The sequence below is a fragment of the Daphnia carinata genome, chromosome 3, assembly GCF_022539665.2.
Source record: "Daphnia carinata strain CSIRO-1 chromosome 3, CSIRO_AGI_Dcar_HiC_V3, whole genome shotgun sequence".
Taxonomy (NCBI): Eukaryota; Metazoa; Arthropoda; class Branchiopoda; order Diplostraca; family Daphniidae; genus Daphnia; species Daphnia carinata.
Window position 1 is genome coordinate 8,474,458 of NC_081333.1, and position 24,870 is coordinate 8,499,327.

The 24,870-nt window shown below is 39.2% G+C and overlaps 6 protein-coding genes across 10 annotated transcripts in view; 4 read left to right on the forward strand and 2 right to left on the reverse strand.

Moving 5' to 3' along the window:
• LOC130685424 (probable G-protein coupled receptor 158) overlaps positions 1–2,128 on the reverse strand; it is a 36,735-nt gene extending 34,607 nt beyond the window's left edge. Inside the window, exon 1 of the mRNA XM_057508723.2 lies at positions 38–2,128. Coding sequence (XP_057364706.1) covers positions 38–1,335 — 1,298 coding nt within the window. The 5' untranslated portion in view covers positions 1,336–2,128. The remainder of the gene's footprint in view (positions 1–37) is intronic.
• Positions 2,129–4,842: 2,714 nt separating this feature from the next.
• Positions 4,843–13,074, forward strand: LOC130685422 (large ribosomal subunit protein eL13-like). Its single transcript, XM_059494640.1, is given in 6 exon segments — positions 4,843–4,847; positions 12,084–12,174; positions 12,240–12,291; positions 12,294–12,397; positions 12,510–12,683; positions 12,743–13,074. Coding segments are annotated over 5 exon segments (681 nt in total). The 5' UTR covers positions 4,843–4,847; positions 12,084–12,090; the 3' UTR covers positions 13,010–13,074.
• Positions 11,058–11,668, reverse strand: LOC130685423 (dolichyl-diphosphooligosaccharide--protein glycosyltransferase subunit DAD1-like). Its single transcript, XM_057508722.2, has 2 exons — positions 11,364–11,668; positions 11,058–11,270 (listed from the first exon to the last, which is right to left on the reverse strand). The coding sequence occupies exons 1-2, from the start codon at positions 11,572–11,574 to the stop codon at positions 11,140–11,142; spliced, it is 342 nt and encodes a 113-aa protein (XP_057364705.1). The 5' UTR covers positions 11,575–11,668; the 3' UTR covers positions 11,058–11,139.
• A 669-nt stretch (positions 13,075–13,743) lies between the features above and the next one.
• Positions 13,744–16,598, forward strand: LOC130685416 (THO complex subunit 5 homolog). The gene is made up of 10 exons (XM_057508714.2): positions 13,744–13,951; positions 14,060–14,494; positions 14,563–14,748; positions 14,816–14,948; positions 15,016–15,322; positions 15,384–15,609; positions 15,681–15,747; positions 15,811–16,008; positions 16,090–16,205; positions 16,268–16,598. Exons 1-10 carry the CDS (start codon positions 13,838–13,840, stop codon positions 16,538–16,540), a joined length of 2,055 nt encoding a protein of 684 aa, XP_057364697.1. The 5' UTR covers positions 13,744–13,837; the 3' UTR covers positions 16,541–16,598.
• A 156-nt stretch (positions 16,599–16,754) lies between these two features.
• LOC130685421 (uncharacterized) lies at positions 16,755–18,936 on the forward strand. Of its 4 annotated transcripts, none has more exons than XM_059494481.1 (7): positions 16,756–17,051; positions 17,113–17,400; positions 17,547–17,682; positions 17,833–17,934; positions 18,026–18,180; positions 18,257–18,481; positions 18,548–18,936. In XM_059494481.1, the coding sequence occupies exons 2-7, from the start codon at positions 17,123–17,125 to the stop codon at positions 18,651–18,653; spliced, it is 1,002 nt and encodes a 333-aa protein (XP_059350464.1). In that variant the 5' UTR covers positions 16,756–17,051; positions 17,113–17,122; the 3' UTR covers positions 18,654–18,936. The 4 variants fall into 4 exon arrangements, with proteins under 4 accessions (XP_057364702.1, XP_059350464.1, XP_059350463.1 ...); XM_059494482.1 differs by having other exon boundaries at positions 16,761–16,917; XM_057508719.2 differs by having other exon boundaries at positions 16,755–17,400.
• A 546-nt stretch (positions 18,937–19,482) lies between these two features.
• LOC130685415 (general transcription factor 3C polypeptide 2-like) lies at positions 19,483–24,622 on the forward strand. Of its 2 annotated transcripts, none has more exons than XM_057508712.2 (20): positions 19,483–19,594; positions 19,972–20,071; positions 20,132–20,299; positions 20,374–20,541; positions 20,599–20,847; positions 20,901–21,002; positions 21,079–21,236; positions 21,300–21,458; positions 21,516–21,588; positions 21,672–22,180; positions 22,246–22,457; positions 22,516–22,915; positions 22,979–23,083; positions 23,140–23,270; positions 23,330–23,519; positions 23,585–23,669; positions 23,732–23,857; positions 23,938–24,099; positions 24,188–24,298; positions 24,358–24,622. In XM_057508712.2, exons 2-20 carry the CDS (start codon positions 19,982–19,984, stop codon positions 24,493–24,495), a joined length of 3,336 nt encoding a protein of 1,111 aa, XP_057364695.1. In that variant the 5' UTR covers positions 19,483–19,594; positions 19,972–19,981; the 3' UTR covers positions 24,496–24,622. The 2 variants fall into 2 exon arrangements, with proteins under 2 accessions (XP_057364695.1, XP_057364696.1); XM_057508713.2 differs by having other exon boundaries at positions 19,526–19,594; positions 20,001–20,071.
• The last annotated feature ends 248 nt before the right edge of the window (positions 24,623–24,870 follow it).

Below are 24,870 nucleotides of genomic sequence, written 5' to 3' on the forward strand. Positions count from 1 at the left end.
TTCAAATGTGTAATGGCCGAAGGAATAAAGCCTATACTTGTCATAGCAGTTGCCCGCAGCGAAAATGTCTTCGTCCATCTCGATGATGGAGTAGAGATTGACGTGTAAGAGGTATTCTGAATCGAGGACCTCCTTTTCAGCGTACTTCCAGAGCCGCGTTAGCCAATTAGCTCGATTGACGGCCACTTCAGCTTCCAAGCGGAAACGATCCTGTGCGTAGCGATCCACTACTCCTTCACCCAAGGTATCGTCTGTTCCAGCTGTGCAGTTATCGCCCAGCAAAGATTGAGACTCAACGATGCGAAGGAATTTTGTCATAATATCCAGGTCAGGTTTGATGACCGGATCGTAGGTGTTCGGATCGTCCAGCGAGCTTGTATCCGACGCTTCTGCATCGCTGCTGTCGTACGCTTCGTCAGCTGATTCGCCTTCAGCGTCCGACATTCTGTGGTGTCCATCATTCAGTACTTTCATAGCCGCGATCTTATTTTCCAATTTGGGCGCACCCGTCGGCGTCTCCGCTAAATTGGCCAAGGTGAGGAACGAACGCGGTGCTATTGGCATTGGCGGATTTGGTCCTATTGTTTGACGATAGTTTTTATTATTCCCTTTGGCTACCGGATCTTTATTGTCGATCTGTTCTGTCTGCGGCTGGGTTTTGGTGGTGTAGACATCTGAGCTGTTCTCTTTCCCCACCATCGGCGACACCAAATTATTCGTTGGAGATCCGCTGGAAACGGCTTGTAACTTGGACTTTCTCGTCCCGGATGCGAGGATACGGAACGGTTTTGCGTTACCGGTGGCGTTGGCTTTCGTTCTACCGGATTTGATTTTACCGCTGCTCGGATTGGAATTGACGGCAGTGGTTTCTTTTTTCATTTGAACAGACACGTTGGCCTTCTTCTCCTCATCAACGCCGGATGCTGGTTTGGTGGCATCCTCGACGTAATCCCACTCTTGCGTCTGACTAGTTTGATGGCCATCGATTTCTTGCTGATCCGTCTCCTTGTGTCGTACTTTCTGGTGCAAATGCCGGATTTTAGCCCAGACCTCATTGACACTTCCTGCTGGATGATCGGTGGCGCTGACTTTCACATCTTCCACCGATTCAGACGAATAACTCGCATAGTCCGTCTCACTCATTTCTGTCTGCACGTTGGCAGAAATTCCATGTATTCGTGTGTAGTTAATTGGGGTCTGTAAAAGGGGAATAGAATTTGATTGGTTGGCCGAAGTCAATTCGCTTCGAACTCCGAAAACGTCCAGTCGCATCGTAGACATTAAAATGACCAAGACAATGTCAATTCCGATGACATCTGGCCGTTGCCGCTTCATCTTCTGCAACTTGGGCCCTAACTCTGTTGTTCTTAACGAAGGAGATTAGCCTGTTTGCATTGCCCACTGGGAATCAGGAAGTTGAAGAGTCAGAAACAGCCGCAGCCATAATCGACGCCCGGTAATGATTGATGGAATATTTGATTGAATTCATCGCCACAAAGTTTAACGTTGTCCTTGTAAGTTTTAATTTTTAATAATATTACGAAGTGGGATCATTTGGATAAGATTGAATAGCTTGTAATAGTCTATAGAACCTTCCAATGCCCATTCGTTCAGGATTCTTTTATGTGGCAGTGGTTGTAACTGGAATCGAGACACTTATTAATTAACACTCGAACGTCTCTTGCGGCAATTTTTTATTGGGTTTCGCCGTTAGAAACAGCCTTCGCTAAACTGAAACGCATTCACGTACACGCTGAAATGTCTCCACTAAACGGTAAACACTCAAAACTTGCACAAGTCCCGAAAAAGAAAAGAAACTGTCCAGTTCGGAGAAGTGAATAAGAGGACTTAGCAAGGACGAACGAATTGAATTTTTTAACGACACGAGGTTTGATATAAATGCGATAGCGTCTGCGAAAAGAAGCTTTATGGTGTGGGTGGAAATGGCATACACCTCAAAAGGTGACTTTGCAAAAGAAAAAAAAAAAAAAGGAAAACAAAATTGATTAATGAAGAGAGTTGAATGAGATCACGGGAACGCGACGGTGATGGTGCACGTCCTACAGAGGTCTCCCGAAGACTGGTGCACCTCTGCCTCGATCCTTGGACCACTCCATAACACGGTGGAGGATGTCGTGCTCCCACCCCCGAAGGAAAGGAAGGAGAAGAAACAGAAGAAAGGGGAGAAAAAGGGGAAGACGAAGAAAGAAGAGCGACATGGCCGATACGTGCGTGCGTGGTAGGGATTCCAAAAGCCTTTAGCATAGAAGAGCGTCGTTTGATCCCGCGGCGGCGCCGTACTACCGTCATTCGCTATGATCAAACGTAAATAATGAGAGGAGAAGAATAACACCACCGTACTTTTGGAAACGCGAGAGGAATAATAAAGTAGACACTGAATACAACTGGGTTCCAGTTGATGCTGCAGTATTCGTTTGTCTACCGCAGAATACAAGGTGTGTCTCATATTTTAATCATAGCAAACTGCATTGGTTCACGAAAACAGGGCTAAAGCGTATCGTTGCACCCAGGCTCCTATGTTGGTGTTTGCGACAGCCATTGAGGAGTCTATTAGTTGCTTTCCTAGTGAATTTTTATGCAAAAAAATGTTGTTTTTCCTTAGCTATCCGTATTAGATGAAATGTAATCCAATGAAAGGTAAAAATTCAAAAAGATGATCCTTATTCAAAGTTGAGTAACGATTCGATTAGCACCCGTTGTCATTGACTTTCGATTACGTGCCCCTTTGGCCTGTTACTGGCACCCAGGTGAAGTGGAACCAAAAAAAGAAAGGGCATCCACGGAAGGCTATAATCGATTCACGCGTTGACCATCTGCCTATTCCCTCGTTCACCGCCGGAGCTGAGTGCGTATACAATGAGTTACGATTAAGTGATGCAATATGGCAAGAGACAAACTTTAGGACCTTCGAAAACGACAGCTTGTCCTTTTCGCTTTTGTTTCTGAATTGCGTTGCATAACGACGTAATCGTTTATACCCATCTAGGTATGAGCAGAGTGCACAATAAAGGGAACCCGATGACATGATGTATTGCGACATAGTCATACATCAGTAATGCGTAAAGTGTCAAATCGAATAGCAGGGTAGCGAACACCAACGGGTGTTGGCAGAATTCAATGCATATCCTACATATCTAGCACGTTCCATCTTGCAGATATTTCTTTTCTCGTCGATTTCGCCAGTTGATCCGCCAAGGACCAGTACTTGCCTCTTGTCAATTGTTTGTGCCAGCACATATTTTGCGGAAAAGGCTAACAAACTCCCGTAAATTTCCGAGTAGGTCTTTTGAGAACTCTCACGGAATTTTATAATACCCTTGATTATTGAATGCATAGTTTAAGACAATCACATTGATTCTGATCGTTTGAAACTATTCCTAGCGGTAGTCTACATCTTTTCAAACGAGTATATGAACTATAAAATACGTAGCTCTGTTTTTATTTTTAAATTTATGACCGTTTTTGGTGATTTATTTGTATCGCTTATCCCTCAAGCATTTGTTCTTTATGGCTGGAGAGTTTTCAACGCAGTTGATTAGAGAGCTAGTGCCACCGCATTCACCTTTCTGATGCGTGTGCAACTTTTCTTTAGTAGAGCTGTCGCCTCTTAGCTGAACCTGAAGTTGCTGATTTTCCAGATGCAACAAATTGCAAGTAGAGACAGAAATAATGGCGAGGTTGGATTAGAAACATTGCTGATGTTGCCCAAAGCGTAAGAGTTTACAAGTCAAGTGTCGTGATGGCGGATTAGAAAACGTACGAGGCCGTGCTCGCCACCCACACAAGAATGCGGCAAACAGGAAAAAAAAAGAAACAACGAATCAATATCTTAAAAAGAAAAAAAAAATTCCAAATCATCTCCTCCAGTTCTTTTTCCTGCTGATGATAGAGGACGGCAACATCTGCAGTGGACGCTTTTACGAATAAAACAGTGCGCTGCCCCCGCCTAGTCAGCATCCTCTTCAGCAATTCCTTGGATCTGTAAACATGCCGCGTTTCTGAAAGACAGTTCGTTTAAACAACCAATGAATGAGCAATGGATGTTGTGTCCAATTCAAGAAATAATTATTATTTCATTACCTACCGCTAGTTATTAATGGGCCGCTCGATACGCTATGGAACATCAAATTTCAATTTTGAATGTGTCGATGGAGTGGTGCAGATGCGTGTTTTCATCGGGCGGAAACCAGCCCTAAAGAAATGAATTGCTATAGGATTTACTTCTCCGTTTTCTTCGGGTGCTATTATTTTTCTTTTTACTTCAAAAGACTGCCTCGTTTTTTCTTACACACTCCTTAAAAAACCAAAGTAGTAAACACAAAAGAAGATGGAGAGGATATTGAAATCGCGTTCCTCTCTGCTATAACGTCCGCCTAGGCCTCATTCTGCGTCGTCATAAACACGCAAAACTAAATCAAAAAAATATTGGAATACAACAAGAGAAACAAAAATGAAAGAAGACTCAATATGGCGCATGAACATAAAAGGCTACATTTGCCGTTGGCATAGACAATTGAAGATATACACATCGCGCTGCTTTTCTTTCCCCGTGTACATGTTTCTCCACTCTTTTTTGCGCGTCGAATGCTGTCGTAATACTCTTGTCACATCCTCGGTGACACCAACGTCTTTCGTGATAACATCCGAATAATCAACGACAAGAATTTTTGCAGGTATTTCGTGAATGTCCTGGGAAATCAAAGAGAAGTAGAAGAGGTTTTGCTGATTTCATACGCGATACTAGGCTCTTTACTCTGCGTGTTTACTAAAGAAAAACTATACAAGCAACGGCCGGTATTTTAACACTAGACATAAAAGTAGGAAACGTCTTGGTGTATACTAGAGTTTGATCAATGTTTTGTTTCATGCCATCGATTAGACGCAATTGTTGGCAACCGTAAAAAAAAAACATTATTCTCCCCGGATTTGCCGCACCACGTCTCAGTCCCGGTATTCCGATTGGTGGCACTTTTAGATTGAAATCGAGTGCAGATTGCGTACATATTTGTAACACCACCTGCAACTTGTGTTTGCTTGGCTGGAGTTCCAGCAATGATCTTAATTGCGTAACGGATTCAATCTCTCACTACCAAGTTTCTCCATCCTATGGCAAGCCAATCGTACCGGCAGAAATCTTTAATTATACATTAACGACCGCCATAATCTCTGTTTTGATTGGGGGACGTCTCTAGATCATGACTTGGTACGAAACGGTACGATAGCAATAACAGTCATAAGTATAATGGTGAACTTTTCAACATTGATGTGTGTTCGACACGCTAACTTTACGTGGTATGTATAAATCCAACGCACGCTTCTGTGTTTGCTAATGAAAGAAAAGTATTTGGTTGTATGTTTACGTAAAGCAGTGATTGGTTTTGACCTGAGAAACCTTTTTTCTTATGCATAGGATCCCAGTTTTCAGTGTTCTGTACAAAAAAAATAACTTCTTCGCAAAACCTATTCCTACACCCTTCCTATTCAAAGATCTCCTATCCTCTTTTACCTTTGTCCTTGCATTTTATCTGCACGTGTGGAATTCTAGAGTAGTGGAACGGAAAATTAGAAGACAAATGCTGTTTGTATCGCTTCCGCTGAATGCGAAATAGTTTTCTGTCCCCTCCCAGTTCTATTCTCTCGTACCCAAACGAGGTCAGTTCATTTTTTTTTCCAGTCTACTGCAGTAGGAAATTTCAATCGTGCGAGGAAGGTATTAAAGCTATTTACTCCATCATTCATGCAAGGGTGGTTAATGTAAACCGAGTGTCTAGTGCAAATCAACGGATTATTCCAACAGGTATTCGGGCCATCCGAATATTGCTCTGGTATTTGATGTTTTGGCACAGCTTTTCTATTTCTACGTTTGTTCGAATGAAATTAACAGGTAGTTTTGCAATAATAAGTGCCTGTGACAGTCGAACATATGGCTGCGGTGGTATTTCGTGTAAAGTACAGCACGTTAGTTGGAAAGATGCCGTGAATAATCAGTACGATATCCATGACATCCATAGCTGTGTTGAATGAAACCGCTACAAAAAGTACTGTACGTCTTTAAAAGCAGTTGAAAATATTTGGTTAATTCACTTTGTAATGAATATTTTTGTTTTAAAGTTCATTTAGGTTTACAAACATGGACAGCCTACGGGATCACCAAAAAATTCAGGATTATTCGCGTCGTACAAATGCCTTTTCCATCTCTTGCCGAATTCAAAAGGTGGTATCGATTGAAGCTCGAACAATCCGGGAGGATGAGGCTGCATAAAAAACAAGGTAAGAAATCGGAACTTTTCTTTTTGCCTACCACTATTTTCACCTAGCTCATCACTCCAAATACTCATTACGACATTCAAAAGGAGTGGGACGTTTCACTAGTGTATATTTTTACTTTTTATCATACCACCTAGAATACTGATTATTGTCAATCTGACGCTTCATTTCATATTTACTGTGGCTCTTCTTTATTTAGTTTGATCGACTCTTTTTAAATGTTCACACACTTCTCGTCTTTCAATCTCGATTTCATATACTCGTCGCCAACGTTTCTATAACGGTTTCTGATTTGATTTCGAATGCTAAGACCATTATATTAAACGTTCCACGCGTAGGAAACAATCTGGTGTGAAATTCGATTCTTTTCAGCTTTTATTAAAAAACGAATTAGAACAGCAAAACACCTTAATATCAAACAAATGATTTCGTATTCAAATTTTGTCCTTTTTCGTCTTTTATTTGGAGTTGCTAATGGGTCACTTTGATATTGCAATGAATACGGAAAAATTGATGTGTATAAGCAGCACATGTGGCAGTGCTGCTTTGCAATCCATTCGGTAGACTGGGAGATTCATAACTGGTTCGAGCATGTCACTCATCCACTCGGTAGTTTTGCAATAGACATTCAACAAATGATATTGCTCCAGACAATCGAGTTCGTATTACACATATGTACAGAAGGGGGAAGCTACTTGTCTTCGAGTTCCCCATTCGATCTCCTTATACCATCAGCATCGATTTTTAACTCTGGAAAGACTTTTTTTTCCCTTCTTTTCTTCTTCCTCTGTCTGTGTGTGGTTCATACGTAAACACTAAGGGCAAGAACTTTTTTTTTCCGTCGCAATCATCGTAGAATAACAGCCCTCTTGGGGACCGCACGTCATTTGGAATGGTGGTCGTGAAACTGTGGGCGGATAACGGATCAAGTACTGAAGAAGAAAGACTGAAAACGAGACGAGAATGGCTGGGCAACACACGCAGCAGATTAACGACGTCAGATTGGGATCCCATAGAGAAATAACGATCCTTTCAGCCTTTACCCACAACCCTCCCGCCTTTTTTTTGTTTAAGCTAGAATTAGCTATTTTGACCATTCTCGTGATAAAACAGAGGTGTTCAATCAGAGAAGAAAGAATCCTAAATAAATCTGATAGAAGAAATTCAATCATTGAATTATTGGGTATTCACTTCTGTTGAAATGAATGACATCGATATGCGCTTCTTGTCTTTTGTTCTGGCACGCACTGTCGGCTTACGATTATGTGCATCCAAATGAGTTTCGCCGTCATAGTTGATTGGTTGGTCTACGTCGCATTCGCTTCTCGTGTTCTTCACTCCACCATGTACCGTTCTAATTTATATTTATGAACTGAACAGAATCATTCCGCCAATTTCCCTTTGGCAGGAAGCCGGAACCCCGTCGTCCGTAAACCTTGGGAATCCTCTACCCGAAGAAAGAGGCAAGAAATAGAAGAATGGTTGAAGCCAACGAAAAACGAAGCGCAACAAAAAAAAAATAATATAAAACTAACTAGCTAAAGAAAGTAAGAAACTCTGGCAACTTATTGCTCCAATTAAAACTCGTCAATATTAGCACAAATTTTTCTTCAATTTTTTCTGCAGGCATTGTACATCCAGAAGGGAGAAAACAGTAAAACGGAAGCAGTTCATTTACATACTGATGACACATTACTGCGCGCCACTACTTAAGGCGTATGCAAACTTCCATCCATAGTTTGGCTGTTCATTTATATAAGTAGAGCAAGCAGAAGAATAACTTAAAGATATTGGCACGGAGAAAGTCTATTTTGGCATTATTTCCATAGTTTACTTTTCTCGATGTTAGAATTCAAAATGCATCCGAAGGCTTCGCGACTTATAGGCAAGTTGCGTTTTCACACGGTCGAAGACGCTAGATGCGTTGGCGGTTGCAGTTGAGTTGACTTCTTTAATTGACACAGTTACCAACCGTACGTTTTCCAGCTCTTCCACCATTGCTCCTCTTAAAAGCTTTTTCCAACATACTTTAATTTTTTTTTATTTAGAAATGTGACACCTGACTCAACGAAACAAGCGAAGAACATATTTCTGCAGCTAAATTGTGTGACAGGTATATTCGTCTACTGTTGAAGTAGTTTCCCAAGCTGTGCAAGCCCAAACAAGGTAGTTGGTCCGTGCAAGTTTTATTGCTTCCATGGAGATTTCTTTGAATCTTTCTGCCTTTGAAGTCCCTCTGAGGTCTAAGTAAAAACAAGGCACGTTCACATATATCCATCCTATTTCAGGTTTGCGCCGACACACGCTTCATATGGACGGATGCTATTGACGTGAGCGCTGAAATGTGCCTGAGTACTTGATCTCGTATGTTCTTTTCGTGCTACACCTCCTGATAGCTGCTTGTTCCCGTTTGCACGTTCTTTCAAATGGAAAGGAAAGAAAAAGACTTTGGGGCAGAGAAAAGACAGAACGTGTCACGACAAATTTGAATGACAAGACGAGCAAGCGTTCTGACAGGAACGAGAGTATGGACATTAGATGACATAGAGAGGACAAGAAGAATTTAATCAACAACTCTACTGGAAGGAGTTCACAAGATATGCAGCTGACTTTCCATCAGTATGAGAAAGTTGAGAACGTACTCCATACACTTAGACTGTTACGTTTGTGCTGTTCCGGTTGTAAGTTTTCTTGCGTTGCATCTAATCGTCAAATGGTTTGGAGAATAACAACTCCGGCTAAGGTAATAAGTTGTCACTGAATATAATTATTGACATTAACTGTACGCGACGAGTTATTCAGGTTAGTATTCGAATGAAAAAAAGGTATGGTTGACAAACACAAGAGAAAGTATAACGTTTTGCTCTTTTGAAGTAAGGACCGGTACAGTATTACGTAAAAAGGCAAACCTGCAAATGTTCCAGGGTTTTCCTCGTTGCCAAGATAACTGTACAGTTGATATCCGTTCTCTTACTGCTTCTTTTCATATAAGACTGAAAAATGGCAAGGTAAGGAAACCGAAAACCTTATTCTATCATCTGTTCCCTAATTGATTACCATGGAGAAACGGCCACTGATTGTACCCAGTAGTTTGAGGAAGAACTTTAAGTGCTTTTGTTTGCTAAGATTTTCTTATGCCATGGTTTCTCGAATGGTACGCCGACAACGATATGGCTGCCATTCTATGGTACATCAAAGCACTTACAATTTAAGCTTAAATACTTGTCCTTTTCTATACTTTTCTTCCTGCTTCTTTCGTATACTCGTTTATGTAAAGTTTTCTTGTCGGTCCTATTATTCAGCAGGGCGGATATACAATCGCATTGTGTAGTAGTCGAATCATGAAATCTACTTGAAACGGCGACGAACGGGGACCCCCACTATGGCAAAGGGTCTAAAAAGCTTTGTCCAAATGTTGCTTGTTAGTGCGCAGCCTCACGTCACTCATTATACATTCGTGAAAGCGGCTGAATTTTTTTGGGTGTGAAAATCTCATCAAATCCCGTTGTTTCACGCCACACGCCCAACTTTAACGAGATTTCACGCTAGCGCTTTGGTGATTGCAGAGATATTCAATTAATTTAACCTATAATAGGGTGCAAAGAAAAAGACTTTTCTTTCCAAACGTCGCACCACAAAATTGGCCTCACTAGACACAAAATGCTTACTAGCTTTTATTGCAACTCGGCGTCATCCCAAGCAAGATGTTCATAAATTATGATGAATAATTCAAACCTGCGATAACTTTTTAAAAATTATTATTGATCGAGTTATGGGACAAATGTGCTTCGCTAAAAGTTTCTAATTTGCATGTAACTTGATGAACTAGCGTGACTCACAATTAATGCTGTTCTTATTTTTAGTTTAGCTAATAGTATTTCCTCAAAAGAGTAAATGTTGCAATCGAATAACCGTTGAAAATTTCGCAGGTCCGTGTCTGATTTATGATAATCGTAGGGCCAACGTAGGCTAATGGAAAAGTTGTGTGTAACGTTGTGCAAACATTAATAACAGAAAACCGCGTAGCGGAGCTGAATCCACTAGTTAACATTACGTTGTGCTGCAACCCTTTCGTCCTTGATTTGATAGCTTATTAGACATATTCGTGCCATGTCTCTTTTCTGCTGCAATCACTTTTTTAACAATTGCTCTTGCGATCTGTACAATGTAGTTCTTCTACCTGCAACGTGGATCAGTGTCTCGTAAAGTTGAATTTTGTATCCGGTGGTCAACAATTATTTAGTCTGATGCGAAATGATGACAAAAAGCAATTTCTTTATAAGACTGGGTAGGAAAACGATCCTATGAAATAAAGTTTTACCGATTTTTACTGGTCACAGCAAAGAATCGATATCAAAAGTTCTTCTGTTCCCAATAAATTTTGAAGTTAATTTTTCCTACACTCAAGAACCATTAAAATGATTGCATCCAATAGATTATTCTGTAAACGATTAATAACTTATCAAAAAGGAAAGGTTACAATGTAATGTCCTTTTCGTATGCCCGTTATAAAGTTTGTGTTGATACGCCCGACTATTGATGACATAAACATTCAGATCTCAATTCACCATATAAACAAATGAGATATGTCAATGCAGGTCACATTGCATGTAATGAAAATTTTCACAATCCTTGATTGAAACAAAAACCATCTTTACTATTGTAAAATGTATCATTCCTGCATTTCTTTTTGTATTCTTAATTAAATGAATATTTTTTGCAATTTGGCCAAAGTCAATTCCAACTGAAAGAAACAATAGAATTGTAAATTACCTCAGTGAATGTATGAATGTATTTTCAATAACAAGAATGTTTTAGGACCACATGTTGCAGTTTGTTGTATGCATTGACTCAACCGATGAAGTTCATTACAGTCAGGTGAAGAACCATGTGTGCAAAAATGAAATCAGCAAAAGCACGCTCCGGGCTGATTTTTTCAAATTGGCCTTTGTTTTCTGGATTGACTTGAAGTCTCAAGCATGCTAATATGGCAGTAATATAAATAAATGCATGAAAGCAATGGATCCAGTATCAAAAACACATAATGATATTTTGAATAAACAAAACAAACTTACCGGCGAGGACAAACGATCCCACGCAAGATATAAATCCACTGAGGAAGGAATTAAAAGGAAATGTTCCAACCAGGCAACAGTAGAGAAATTGTACGATCCCCGTGAGTAGGATGTAGAAAAGGTACGCATCGATCAGCTTTAGTTTTGAGGGTGTCGTTTTGGCATATTCCTCATAGAATTTCGCTATTACGCTAGTTACACTGGCTGTCATTGTAATAAAACTTTTGTAATTTTATATGCAGAAACTTTATAAGCAAACCAAACGCCGGGTTAGAGAAGGGAGCTGTCAAAAAAATCCACGTATTTCCCTTTTACGAAGCGACGTTGCATTGTAAACTACACGTTTGTTATATTTTATAACATACTTTAAACAAGTTAGTTATGTCTAATGAATTAAATTTAATGAAAAATAATCTTATTAATATATTAATAAGACTGTAGTTATTTTTTAATTTGAATATTATGGCTCGCGCAACACTGAAGCTTCTTCTTAGCAACAACTTTTCCTTCACCTAGTTCTTTCTTGCTCCGCAAGAGCGTAGTAAAGTGTTCTTTACTCGCCGATCATTTTTTCACGTTGACGAGCCAGGAGTGACTTTAGTAAGTTTATCTGAATTCATCCTAGAAATTAGAAATAGAGTTTCCACTTTTTATAGATATTTAAATTCAGCTAATGCTGTTTGGTCAATACTCAAACCAACGAAATATTGTTTTTTAAAGTTTCACCATGGCGCCGAAAAGGAACAACATGATTCCTAATGGTCATTTCCACAAGCAGTGGCAGCGTTACGTCAAAACCTGGTTTAATCAGGTATACTCGTCTACCCGTTTAAATAGTTTATTGCATATTTACAAGTTCGAGCTTTATGTTTCCAGCCCGCTCGTAAGAAGAGGAGGCACGCACATCGTGTGTCCAAGGCCCGACGTGTTTTCCCCGACCTACGACTTCATTGAAGCCCATCGTTCGGTGCCCAACTTTCCGCTACAACACCCGTGTTCGTGCAGGAAGAGGATTTAGCTTGGAGGAGTTGAGGGTAAATGAGACTGGTTGAAGTAGTTAGTTTGTTATGGAATTTTTCAACATGTTACAGTTGAGCAAAATACGGGAGCAACATTTTAAAAGTTCCTTGATTTGGTTATTTTTAGGCTGCCAAGATCCCCAAGCGCTTTGCCCCAACCATTGGCATTGCTGTTGATCACCGCCGCCGCAACAAATCTGTGGAATCTTTGCAGATGAATGCTGAGCGCCTGAAGGTTTACAGAAGCAAATTGATCCTCTTCCCACGCAATGCCAAGAAACCCCAAAAGACTGATGCTACTGTAAGAATTGTAATCATATGAAGACCAATTGACATTCAGTAACTGTCTTTTTCATCTAGGCTGAGGAAATCAAATTGGCCCAACAGTTGACTACTGAAGTCATGCCCATTACCAGGTCATACAAATTGGAGAAGGCCCGTGCCATCACCGCAGCCGACCGCAAATTCTCTCCTTATGCTGTACTCCGCACGGCACGAACAACAGCGCGCCTTGCAGGCATTCGTGCCAAGCGGGCTAAGGAAGCAGCAGAAGATCCGGAAGCGGCTAAGGAGGCAAAGGCAAAGGCTGCCAAAGCTAAGGCTGCCAAGGGTGGCAAGAAGAAGTAAATCGTTCTCGGGATTGATTTGTATTTCCGTCACTTGGCAAAAATACAAAGTGAACTGTCCCGTCATTCATATTTGGCTTCTGTGATTTAAATAGTTGGGTACTGCGTTATGCCGTTTTTGACAGTTCTTCAATTTAATTCGAGTAATCTTAAAACTCGTAGGATCTAAGCTAAACTGAAGTTTCAGTATGGCATGTTTTACATTCAGTTCTTGATGCCAACAGTGTTCAGGTTTGTTTGTTATTGAATGGCCTGAATGAACAGCTTAAGCTAACCTCAAGTGGTAAATACAGATTTGTGTCAAGCTCAGGCTATTAAGTGATATAGTTGTGGTTTATCTGCCGTTCAAATGTTTCTTAAGAACATCTCGGAACAGTAAATTTATCAATGCTTTCTTGGGAACATCTAATGGAAAAAAGTTAAGAAAACGAAAATAGCAGCGAAGAAGTAATGAACAGCAGTGTGGTGGTTTATTGTATAAACTACGTATTCGCAGTATGGTTGCTAAAAACAAGTTATAAGAAATCGCTTAAATTATAAATCCGAAAACGCTATGTATTTAAAAGTATGCAGAATAATCGAAGGTTTTAACTGTGTTAAAAGATGGGTTTACATTATCTTCACGCTAAATAAACAGCAATCCTTCTCATATATGGCGAAAAGTGTTCAAATAGTTCTATATCCCACCGCTACGAGTCTCCGGAAAATCTCCCGACAGAGCGATATCAGCATTGTTCTGTTTGGGATAGATACAAAAGGCCTGATCTTCATGACTGAAGTGATAGAAGTGCTTTAAAAACTGTGATCTGTGAAGCGTGGTATCAGCACAATGTCTAAAATATCTAAACGCATTGAATCTGAATCGGTAAAACAAGAAACAAAGAAAAACAAAAATGAGTATTCGATATTAGTAGTGGCAAATAAAGTGAAAGAATTGTCCAAGGTATTTCAAGTAATATTAGTTGCTCTCTTTTTAAAACTTGCTTAGCCTAAATTATTTTGCTGTGTTTTCATATATTTACTGAAAGATGCTTGTGACAATTTCTTATAGAATTTCATGGAAATTGAAGAAAAAGAAGTTGAATCCAGAACTGGAGAAAATGACTTGAAAATATTCAAGGAAACAAGTTCTGAAGTCAGGAGATTGATGACAGACATTTTACAACTGAAAATTTCAGGCAAAACAGATGAAGAAACAAAGAAAAAGATAACGGGAAAAAGAATTGAGGCATCTCTACTTTTTGTAACATTGAAAAAATTAAATCGAATAGATAAACTTAGGCTGAAAAAGGCAAGGGACACAACCCATGATGCAAAACAACGTGTGGATTCATTTCATTTACAACTTGAAAACTTATTATATGAAGTTTTTCATCTTAAAAAAGAAGTTGACAAGTGCCTGGAGTTCAAGTCAAAAGATGAAGATATTGAGCTAGTCCCAGTTGAAGAGTTCTATCATGAAGCACCACCTAGCATTTCTAAAACGGTAAATAACCAATAACTAGATAATTAACCCAAAGTATGTTAAGACTTTTATTGTGTTTGTAAATTTAGGAGCTCACCAAAAGCAACCAGCACAAACTGACTTTGGCCCGTTTAGAGTGGGAATTCGAACAACGAAAACGTCTTTCGGAACAGTGCCGCAACCTAGAGCAAAATCGAGAAAAGGCCTCAAATGAAATTACCCAGAAACAAAAACAACTTGAAAGTCTGTTACCTAGGCTAAATTCTATTCTTGAAGTGAGTAAAGATTTACAATTTTCTGTCGCAAAAGTTGTAACTAAAAATCTTGTCTTTGCTTTGAAAGTCTACACGCCCACTACAAGAAGAACTAAATTTACCTGTTGAACGGATCAAGTTTCAAAAAGAATTGGCGGTGTTGCTGCCTGATCCTCTTTATATCTTATACAGTCAAATAAAAGCTTTTATTGAAGCATGCGGTAAAATTTTTATTATTCAACAGCCTTTGATCGTAAACTGTTGCAACGCGTATTATTTTACTTATAGATCCATCATTGCAGATATCCATCGAGGGCGGAATGGACGATGCCTTGAATTTCGGCTCCAAAAACAAAACTGGCCTTGACGAAATTCTTGAGGATGTCGATTCAGCGGAATCTGATATGGAGACTGATTATGAGACAAACAAACGTTCTGCGACTTCTCATAAAATGAAAACAGATTGGCAACTTACTAGACATCCGCTACGTATTCAACTGACGGTTGAGGGCGTTGTGATTAATTTTGCGTACTTAACCACATTGAATATTGTGGTTGTGGACTGCAAACCATTACAGCGCGAAAATGGAATCGAGTAAGTACATTGTTGTACAACTATTATTGGGCAAAAATAATTTTTTAAATTTTCTTTCCAGTCAGCTTTGTATAATAGATAATCTGCTATCCGAAATTTTTCCGAATGATCATGGCGACGAATCACCAAGTTGGGTCAACTGTTTCCAAGCAAGATCAATGGTTAATGGCAAAATTAACGAACAAGGTAAACCCTACCTCTGGGCGCAGCGCTTAGCCGGATTAGATTTCAATGGTGTGGTGAAGTCTACGCCCCAAACTTTCATCAATACGGAGTTCGTTGAAACGGTAGTTTCATTTTGTAAAAAAAAAATACCCTTTTTTAAGGAAGTAAAACTGATTTGAGTTTTTTCAAATAGGTTGTTGTTGCCCTTAAAAATAGGATCAACTATCGTTTTCAGTTTGTTAAGGTTTTACATCTTCTTGGTAAGCTCTATACCATAGGTCACGCTTTCATATTTGGGGTAACTATTTCCTTATCCTATACAGAAAAAGGTGAACTAGATCTCAACCAGGATTCAAATGCTGCTTTTCCTGCAACAATATATTCGCGGCTTGTTTCCTGGGCTCCATCCAGTTATGAAGAGTGTCTTGTGACCGTAAAGAATCTGGATAGACTATTGAACTTTCTGGAAATAAATCCCAAAGCTCTTATGTTTTTTAAGGCAACCATTGAAAGGGAATCTGGTATGGTTACTTGTAGCTATAAAGTAACGCTCTTACGATCAAATGAACTGCCCTAGTAAGAATCTTCACTTTTACTTACAGCGAGGCTACTTGCCATTTTCGTGGTTCCTGTTGACTATCCGAACTCTGCGCCAATTTGTTCCTTGGAATTACTTTGGAATGGGAAACATACTAGAGAAAACAGTGAAATCATACGGGTCTGTATTAATACCGGGATTGTATTTAATTAGTGTTTTGTAATTTTTTTTTTTTTGACTAGGGAATTGAAGCTGAGGTTAACGTTTCTATAAATGAACTACCTCCACAGCACAAAATTGACCTATTGATTGTGCAATTGAAAAAATTGACACTACATTTAGATCTGATCACAGAAATTGATGGGCAGTTAATGAAACGAGGTGGTGGAAGCTGGCAGTCGCAAGCTAAGCCAGAATTTTCCGCAGAGAAAATGATTCCGCGACTGATTAAAGGTCATGATAGAAAATTTCCGACTAAATATGATGCTGGTTCTGGTTTTTTCCTACATCAATGATTCAAAATCTTTGTTTACAACTATCAGAATTGGAATACATCTATGCCAAAGTACCATATTTACAATTCTATCCGATTTGTTTGAGCTCGAATATTGAAACGAAAAGAAGATGTATTTTTCTTTGATCAATTTTTTTTTTAAATTATAATTTCCTCTAGAATGTTAAGTTTTCTGTTGACTACTAGATGGCGTTTGGCTGTTTGCGCCACTGGGTTAAGCAACAGAGTTCAGCAACTGAATTGGGCGTCGATGCTTTGTTTACTTTTAATAGTAGCTAGCAGAAGGTTTGGCAACCAAATTTAGCGAATTTTGTTTTGAGAACTTCAAAAATAGTTAACACTAATTGACTGACTTCCATAAATCAAAGATAAGGGAAAGTAAGAAACGAAAATTTGAAGTTTTTTGATTTTGCCCAGAGGGTGGGGAGTGCTTTGGGAGACTTGATGTGTAAGGTGGTCCACACAAAGACCTTCAAGTCCAACTGACTTTAAATTCGAAATTTGAAGCTTTCGTTCGTTTCCATTTCTTTATATTTACATGGGGATGCCTTATCAGTCTTCTGTTTTTCCAAGGTTTGAAACCATGGATCGCATAATTCATGATTTGGCAAACAGTTCAAATCATCTCAATTACACACGATTCCTGGATCTGATAGCTGACCATGAAAGGAACCCCAATCACCCTCACAATAATTGGAGTGGGCATCCACCTGGTGAAACATCTGTTGGTTATGAACTATCTGCCCCCAAACCAGGACCTTCGGTTGTTTTTCCAACATCGGTAACTGCAGCAGACACTTTGCACGCTGCCAGATCTCTAGCCCTTCATGATACTCCATCTCGCAATGAAACTTCATTTAAGTAAGGTTTATGAATATTTTTTCTGTGAATTGAATATGAATTTGTTGAATTCAGAGCTTCAAATAGCCTTTGAGGTGTACCTATAACCATAGTAAGAAAATGTTTATCTATTGTGGGTAAAACAAGGTTTCTTTTTCCCATCTCAGAACTCTATGCTTCACCGAACTTAAACCAGAAAATCCAGCATCTATGTGTCAGCCTTCAACCAGCCGAAGAATCGGTGTTAAATCTGAACCGCATGATGATAATCCTGGAAACGAACGAACAAATCCTTCCAAAAGGGTAATTTAAAATGAGTTGGTTTGAGATAAAACAACACTATTATTTATTCTATTTTACTTATTTATTTATTTTTACTATTTATTTTGTTTTACTTATTTATTTCTACTTTTTTCGCTTTTTCAAAGTAATAACAACAATTTTTATGTGTAGTTGATATGTGGCGTCTGCAATTTAGAAATGCCTGAAACAAAATTCGATGACCATCGTTATGCAGAACACATAGGGCTTGCCAGGCCATATGGCATGTCACAGGTAAATCTGAGCTTATCCAGAGCCAACTCCATCTTCCCCAAACGACCAAATTAAAAAATTTATATCTAACCTTTTAATTATGACACTCAAGGACTTTTCGGATGCCGAAAAGAGAAGAGAATTAAAACGCGCCTTGCTTTTAATGAAACAAGTATCCTGCCCATATTGCTTGCGTATTTTTACATCAACGCTGGGATTTCAGTACCACCAATCCCGGTGTGAAGCTGAAGTTGGTGATTCGCCAAAGTATTAATAATGCCCTTTTTGAAGCAAAAACTTTAGGATTTCCCAGTATCATAATACATTTATCTTTTTTCTGGAGAAGGCATATAGACTGCTATCTATGTGGAAAACAAGTTTCAGCTTTCAGAGCCCATATGAAAATACATCTAAAGGAAGAGCGACAGCAGTTGGTAAAGATGCTAGAAGAAACCAAAATTATTTCCTGCCATTACTGTGACAGCAAATATTCCACTCTTACTGGATACATCTATCACAAAGATCGGTGTAGATTTTCTCCCCATCCTCCACTCGCTCCGTTATTGAAGTAATTATTTTCGAAGTTTAAATGACAGTTCTTCGTAATCTATTTATATTTTTTTTTTCTTTTCAGAAAATCTAATAAGAGGAAAGAGGAGTGTGAGGTCTGTGGCAAAAAAGTATTGGTCTTGAAATCCCACATGAAGCTCCATGAAAGAGCCTTGGCTAAAACTGAGTAATTTACGGTTCTTGTAGGCTATTTGATTTCGCAATAAAATGTACGGAAAGATGCCTAAACATTTCAGTGCAAATTCTAATGTGAATTCACTGATTCGACGAATAGCGTGAATCGTATGATCTCTTCTCTTTCTCTTTTACTACCCTCATTCAATTTCCTCTGTTCAGTTTTTCCTCCTTTCTATTCGAGTTATCGAAGTGGAAACAGCTGGACCATTCATCGCTTGGAATCATTAATATCGATAATTTTGACAAATTATGAATAAATCATCCTTTTCAATTTCACTGAAGTCGTGTTAGCCTTTAAAACCTACTATATATCTTGGACTTTGCACAAATGCCCTGGAGTGTTGTGGTTTCACAATGTCAACTTTCCATCAGCTATATGCAAAATAGAATTAATTATGATGTGAATTTTTTTTTCAAGGAAAGAAAAGATAGTTGTACGAAGTGACCAAATTTTAAAATTCCCTTAAAGGAAAATATTAATCCTCACTGCGCATAAAGTATTTCTACGAAGAATGCCGTTCTTCAACATCTAAGCATTTCTATGCTCTAAGGTAGGTTGCCAGTTGGTGACAAACGGTGTATTACGGGTTTTGAGCCGGGGATTCTGTTTCTTCAAATCCGGATTGAGCACTGGGAAAAAATAGACTAAGACTTTTTCAGAAGTTTTAGATTTCGGGCCGCCCGCCCCAATCCAAGAAAACAAAAAAGGCACACCGAAGCAGCAAAAATCTACCCATTTGACACGGTAACGTGTCTTGCCCACCCGAGGAAGCAAAAAACAATTAGTGTATCTCGAGAAGAGGTTTAGAAACACCCTTTGGTTCGTCTGTTCATCTTTTTCGTCTGCTCTTCTCTATTTTTTAGTTCAAGTTGATTAGTTGACGAGAGCGCTGTGGTTACCAGAAAATACATTATACATGACATTCGTTTGAAGGTATGGCCCCACACCGTCCGTTATTTAAATTTTAAGGATTTCCAAATTATTCTTTAATTTACAGCTATTTGCAACCACAAAAACTATTTATTTAAAAATTTTTGAGCCCCAATCTCGCTAACCTACTGACACTGGTAAACATGTGGTGATAGTCAGCGGTTCTCTTGCCAATTTAAGTCACTCCTAACTTCTGTTGTAATTTTTAAGGGATTGATTTATTATTCCTCTAGCCAAATTTGATTATTAAAGGTAATTGGCCACTTGAAGGGATTTCATTCTTTCACAAACTTAAATTCTGAAAAGTAGAAAGTTCTCCATGTAGACTAAAGGCTTCTTGGATTTTATTATCCAATCAGTGTATGTTTTACTTTATAAAGATTTGTTTCAATGCACAACATGGTCATAGAAAAGGAAAATATGGAGGGTTCTGCTTCCCTTGAAACAGCTATCCCGAAAAAGCGAGGGAGACCTAAAAAGGTATCCATCTTGGGTTATATTAATACAGAATAAATTTTGAATAGCATATGTTTTCAAAAGATCAATTTACCTGCCAGCCCAACTTCTCCAGCTTTTCCTGATGTGAGGGAGGATGATGATCTGTCACTAGTAGTCAAATCTTCCAAGAGATTTGTTGAAAAAATAGTCGCTGAGGATTCTTTAGTTGGAAAGAGTACCCCTACAAGACGTTCTGGGCGTCCCAGAAAGGTAATGTACCAATATCAATGGAGTACATTTAGCTGAGTAACTAATGTCAGACAAATTCATATTCTGCATCTAAGGGCACTTTACCAGCAACACCATCTTCACCCTTATGTTCTGAGAAAGAGGAAGAAAGTGTACTAGCAAAAAGAAAAATTCTGTCTTCAAAGAAGCACAAAGAAATTATAGGTATAGAGGATTCTTTAGAGGAAAATGTCACCCCTAAAAAACGTGGACGACCCAAAAAGGTATTCAAGTATAAGTTGCTGACAAATCAATTCGTTGATGCCGACCGGTTTATCTAGGCTGATTTACCTCCGACTCCATCTTCACCGTCATGTTCTGACAATGGGAGAGAAGGAAATTTACCGGCAATCAGGTCGGCTAGGCGGTCCGAGCCACGGCCAAAATTTCTTGATCCATTGCTGGAACCAAGTGCAGAAAATTGCTCCGAAACACCAGCAAATAGTAAACGAGGAAGAAAACGGAAAGCCATGTCACCCGAAGATGAAATTACCCCAAAATCTCCCGTGAAAGTTAAAACCATACCGAATGTAATGTGATTAATCTTTAGATTTATAAGCTTATTCATAAACTTTTTTTGTAGGTTGTCTGTGGGGTTTGCAAAAAAGAAATGCCACAGCCAAACTTCACCTACCATCGATACGCTGTACATTATGGGTTAGCAAGACTAGAAGGAGCATCCCAAGTAATATTTAGCAACTCCTGATACTGGCTCATTGTATCTGTATAATGGATAATTTTGCAATATGACTCTTTTATAGGTATTTACGGAAGCCGAAAAAACGCAGCAGTTGAAAAAAACTCTCGAAAAGATTAAGCGATTGTCTTGTTCCAAGTGCTCCACCAGCTTTACGACACTGTTGGGTTTTCAGTACCATCAGAAACGCTGTGGCGTTGATGCTGCCGATCTTCAAAACATGTACGTATTATTTCTCATTCATACGGCAATTGAATCGATCTTTATGTTTTTGTGATATTCAAGGTTGAATGAGTGTACGATTTGCGGTAAACGGGTAATGGCTTTAACGGCGCACATGAAGGTTCACGATAAAAAAACAGAAAACGTTGAAAGAATAAAAGCTGCGACAGCAGTACCAGCTCCAAGTCCAGGAACAAAATCGAGAAGGGTCGCCGCTCAAAAGTAAATACTAATTTGTATAGCACGAAGATCAAATACGTAATATATTTTTTTATTTAGAGCTGCCTCTCTTTTACGGGAACTCAAGGAAGATCTTGTGGATGGACCAACTCAGAAGCCCATTAGCAAAGCGGTAAATAAAAGCAAAACTTGGAATAACACAAAAAAATATATATATCACCGTAACAGTATAGCTTAATACTGTAATTGTTTTAGATAAAATTGTTCACGGAACCTTCAAGCAGTAAAGTTACGAACAGTATTATTGGAGCTTGGAAAAAACAAATTGACCAAAATTCCATAGCTCAGTGCCGGTACCCCAGCTGTCCTTTTAGCTCGGATAACATTGACACATTAAAGGAACATCATGTTCAATGCGAAATCGGTTCACGCTCCAAATGTTTCGCGTGCCTGAAGTGCGATTTCCGCTCCCAAGATCGGTCACAAATTCTAGAACATGCGCTTAATACCCATGTCACAGAAAACGATGACGCATTTGAACTGAGTGGAGCTAGTAGCAGCAGCGAAGACACAGAATACGATTCGGACGCTGAAGGAGGAAGCGGACGTGACAGTGACACCGAGGACCAAAGACTAAATAGAAAGAAAATCGTTCCCCAGAACACAAAGAATGTAGAGAAAGCCTACGGGTTACATTGCCATGATTTGCAGCAATTTAAGTCTTTAGTAACATCACAGCATATTCCAGTTTGGCTCGCGAAATTGTACTACGATAACGAGCATAGCTCTCCACAATTTATTGACTTCTGATTTGTCACTTTGTCTCTAGCCACAAGAAGAATTTTACGTGGGAAACTTCACTGTACGGGGCCTGGACACCGAATGTGCAAACCTGCGTGAACCTTCCGCCAAATTATTTCCCATCCAATGAACAATCAGTTCCTTTTGCCCGCCGGTTAGTTACTTCGGGAAATTTATTTCCGACGAAAATTGACGTCACTCTGGAACGGCTTTCGAGGTTCCAAAGCAAATTGCAGAATGGTCGAATTCAACATTCTTGTTTCATTTGACAATTTGTAATGTTTTTGTTTGATTTTAGGTACGCCAATCTTTTTCTGTGGGGGGGCCATACAAAGTGCATCTTGGTGCCCGATGCCTGCAGTCGCAGACGTTGCCACTGTAGACAGAGACCAGTATCTAGCGTTATCAATATTTCACGAAGAACACCGATTTAGAAGCGCGTCACAAGCTGCGTTTGCATCCGAGAACCTTATACAAATCTGGAACTGTGGAGCTCTTCACAACGCTATATACCCTCTAGTTGCCCCACATTTAGAAATTTGTGTCGCACATAACTATGGAAGAATTTGGTCGTTAGTTTGGTGTCCTAGCGGATGCTACGAAAAGGAAAGACTGGGCCTATTAGCGGCGGCTTGTTCCGATGGCACTATACGTATCTTCAGTATTCCAAACACTTCGCTGTCGACCAAAAAGATTAAGTATACAGAAGTCAGCTTTTTGCGCAGTGTACTGTGTCTATGACCATTTAAACGTTTCTTTAGCGAACCGTCGTTTTTACGTATTTGCCCTAATGCCACTCTTCGGTTGAATACCGCAGAAACGAGCGAATGCACTTCCCTTGATTGGGATTCGACATCTGGCCACAAGTGCGTAATTTCAATTATTTTTTACCCAGGATAGTTACATTCTTTTAATCTGTTAGGTTCATCGTAGCCGGGTTCGCTAATGGTATTGTTGGGCTCTGGAACTTACAAACAAAATCTCCTCTTCTTTTGAGGGAAGACGGCCATTATCCTGTGTGGTCATTTTATGCCCATTCTACTGTTGTTACTGGTATTTTGTTAATTATTCTGTGGTAATTCAAAAGTCTTAATTTTCGGTTTACATTTCAGCCGTGTCACTGTCGCCACACCACAGTGATGCGCGTTTTATAGCAACGGCTTCCACTGACCGTACCGTTAAGTTGTGGGATCGTCAAGACCTTGCTGTACCTATCAGTTGGAGTAAGCGGTCTCGTGTTACGGATATTAAATGGAGGCGGCATTGGCCTGGCATACTTGTATGCGTTGAAGACGTATGCGCGTGAGTATTGCTAACGTTTTTCATACCAGTGGCGCATTCAATGCTTTTGTGTATTTTTTTTCCAGATTATTCCGATCTTCGTCTGTGTTTTATGATTTCGGCTATACGGGAAATAAACAAGCACTTCTTCCTCAGAACTCTGTCGTTTGGGTAGTACAAAATTTCTTTAATTTCTATATTAGGGATGGGCATTATTTTCTTGATTTTTACAGTCTTCTGCCGAGAACGAATACCTTGATGTCATAGCCCATTGTACCAGTGCCGGGGAAATCGTGATATATGCTTCACATTTGGCCGTGTTCGATTGTGATGAGAAGAAACTACGAAAACAAAGAATTGTATGCAATATTCTATAGAATTCACGGGAAAATTAGCAAATGATAATTCGCTGAAACGTTTCCTGACTTTTTGCCAATAGTTGCTATTACGAACGGATCTAATCGATGCGAGTGCGAAGAAAGACATTTTCCTCAATCGGATGCAAAAGAGCTACTTAGAAAGCTCTAAAAAGGCGCCTGAAATTAAAACAGAGACCCGAGAAAATCTTAATTATTCGCTTATCTTTAACGATGTCACTACAGTGAGTTACTATTTGTTTGTCGATTGTTGATACTTGAATGCCCCGGATGATTACTGTTATTATTATAATGTCTTTCTTTTTGTTTCAGCCTATGATCCGGACTATCGGAAATAGAAAGCAACCTCCTGTGATTAGCATCTCTACCGAAAATATGGATGTTCATATGCCTTGCCATGATCCGTTGACATCAATCAATAAGGTAAACTAAGTTTTACACTGGCCCTATTATTTAATGCTGATACCATGTTAAACCGTTAGATCTCCTTTAATCCCAACTTGGAATCACATGCATGGATGTGTGTCTGTGGTGAAAGTGGGTTGGTCCAATTATTGAAAATTAATTCCCCTTCGATTTCTAAGGTGACAAATTGCTATGTTAAAGAAATGAATAGCTGATACGTTGACATTTGAAAACATGACCCGATAATCTTAAAAGAATTCTCATTGCTTAAAGCATCTTGTTTTGGACTATTTTGAAAAAAAATTACTTTTTTGAGAAATACAACTCTTTGGTGCATCACAATCAAGCTGTATTGTCTTAATTTGTTGCGTGACGCACATTGTGATGCCCTGAAATGTCTGCCATGCGTATCAGAGGTGAGCTTCTACCATAAACGATACGGATGTTGGAGTATTTTGAATAAATGCTGTCACTTAGTATCCAGTCAAACACTTGGTCAACAAGTTGAAAATACCTGCTTGTCTATCTGGTTCTTTATCACAATTATCAACCTTAGTTAAAATAAACGTTCTTTTATGATTCCGAGCCTA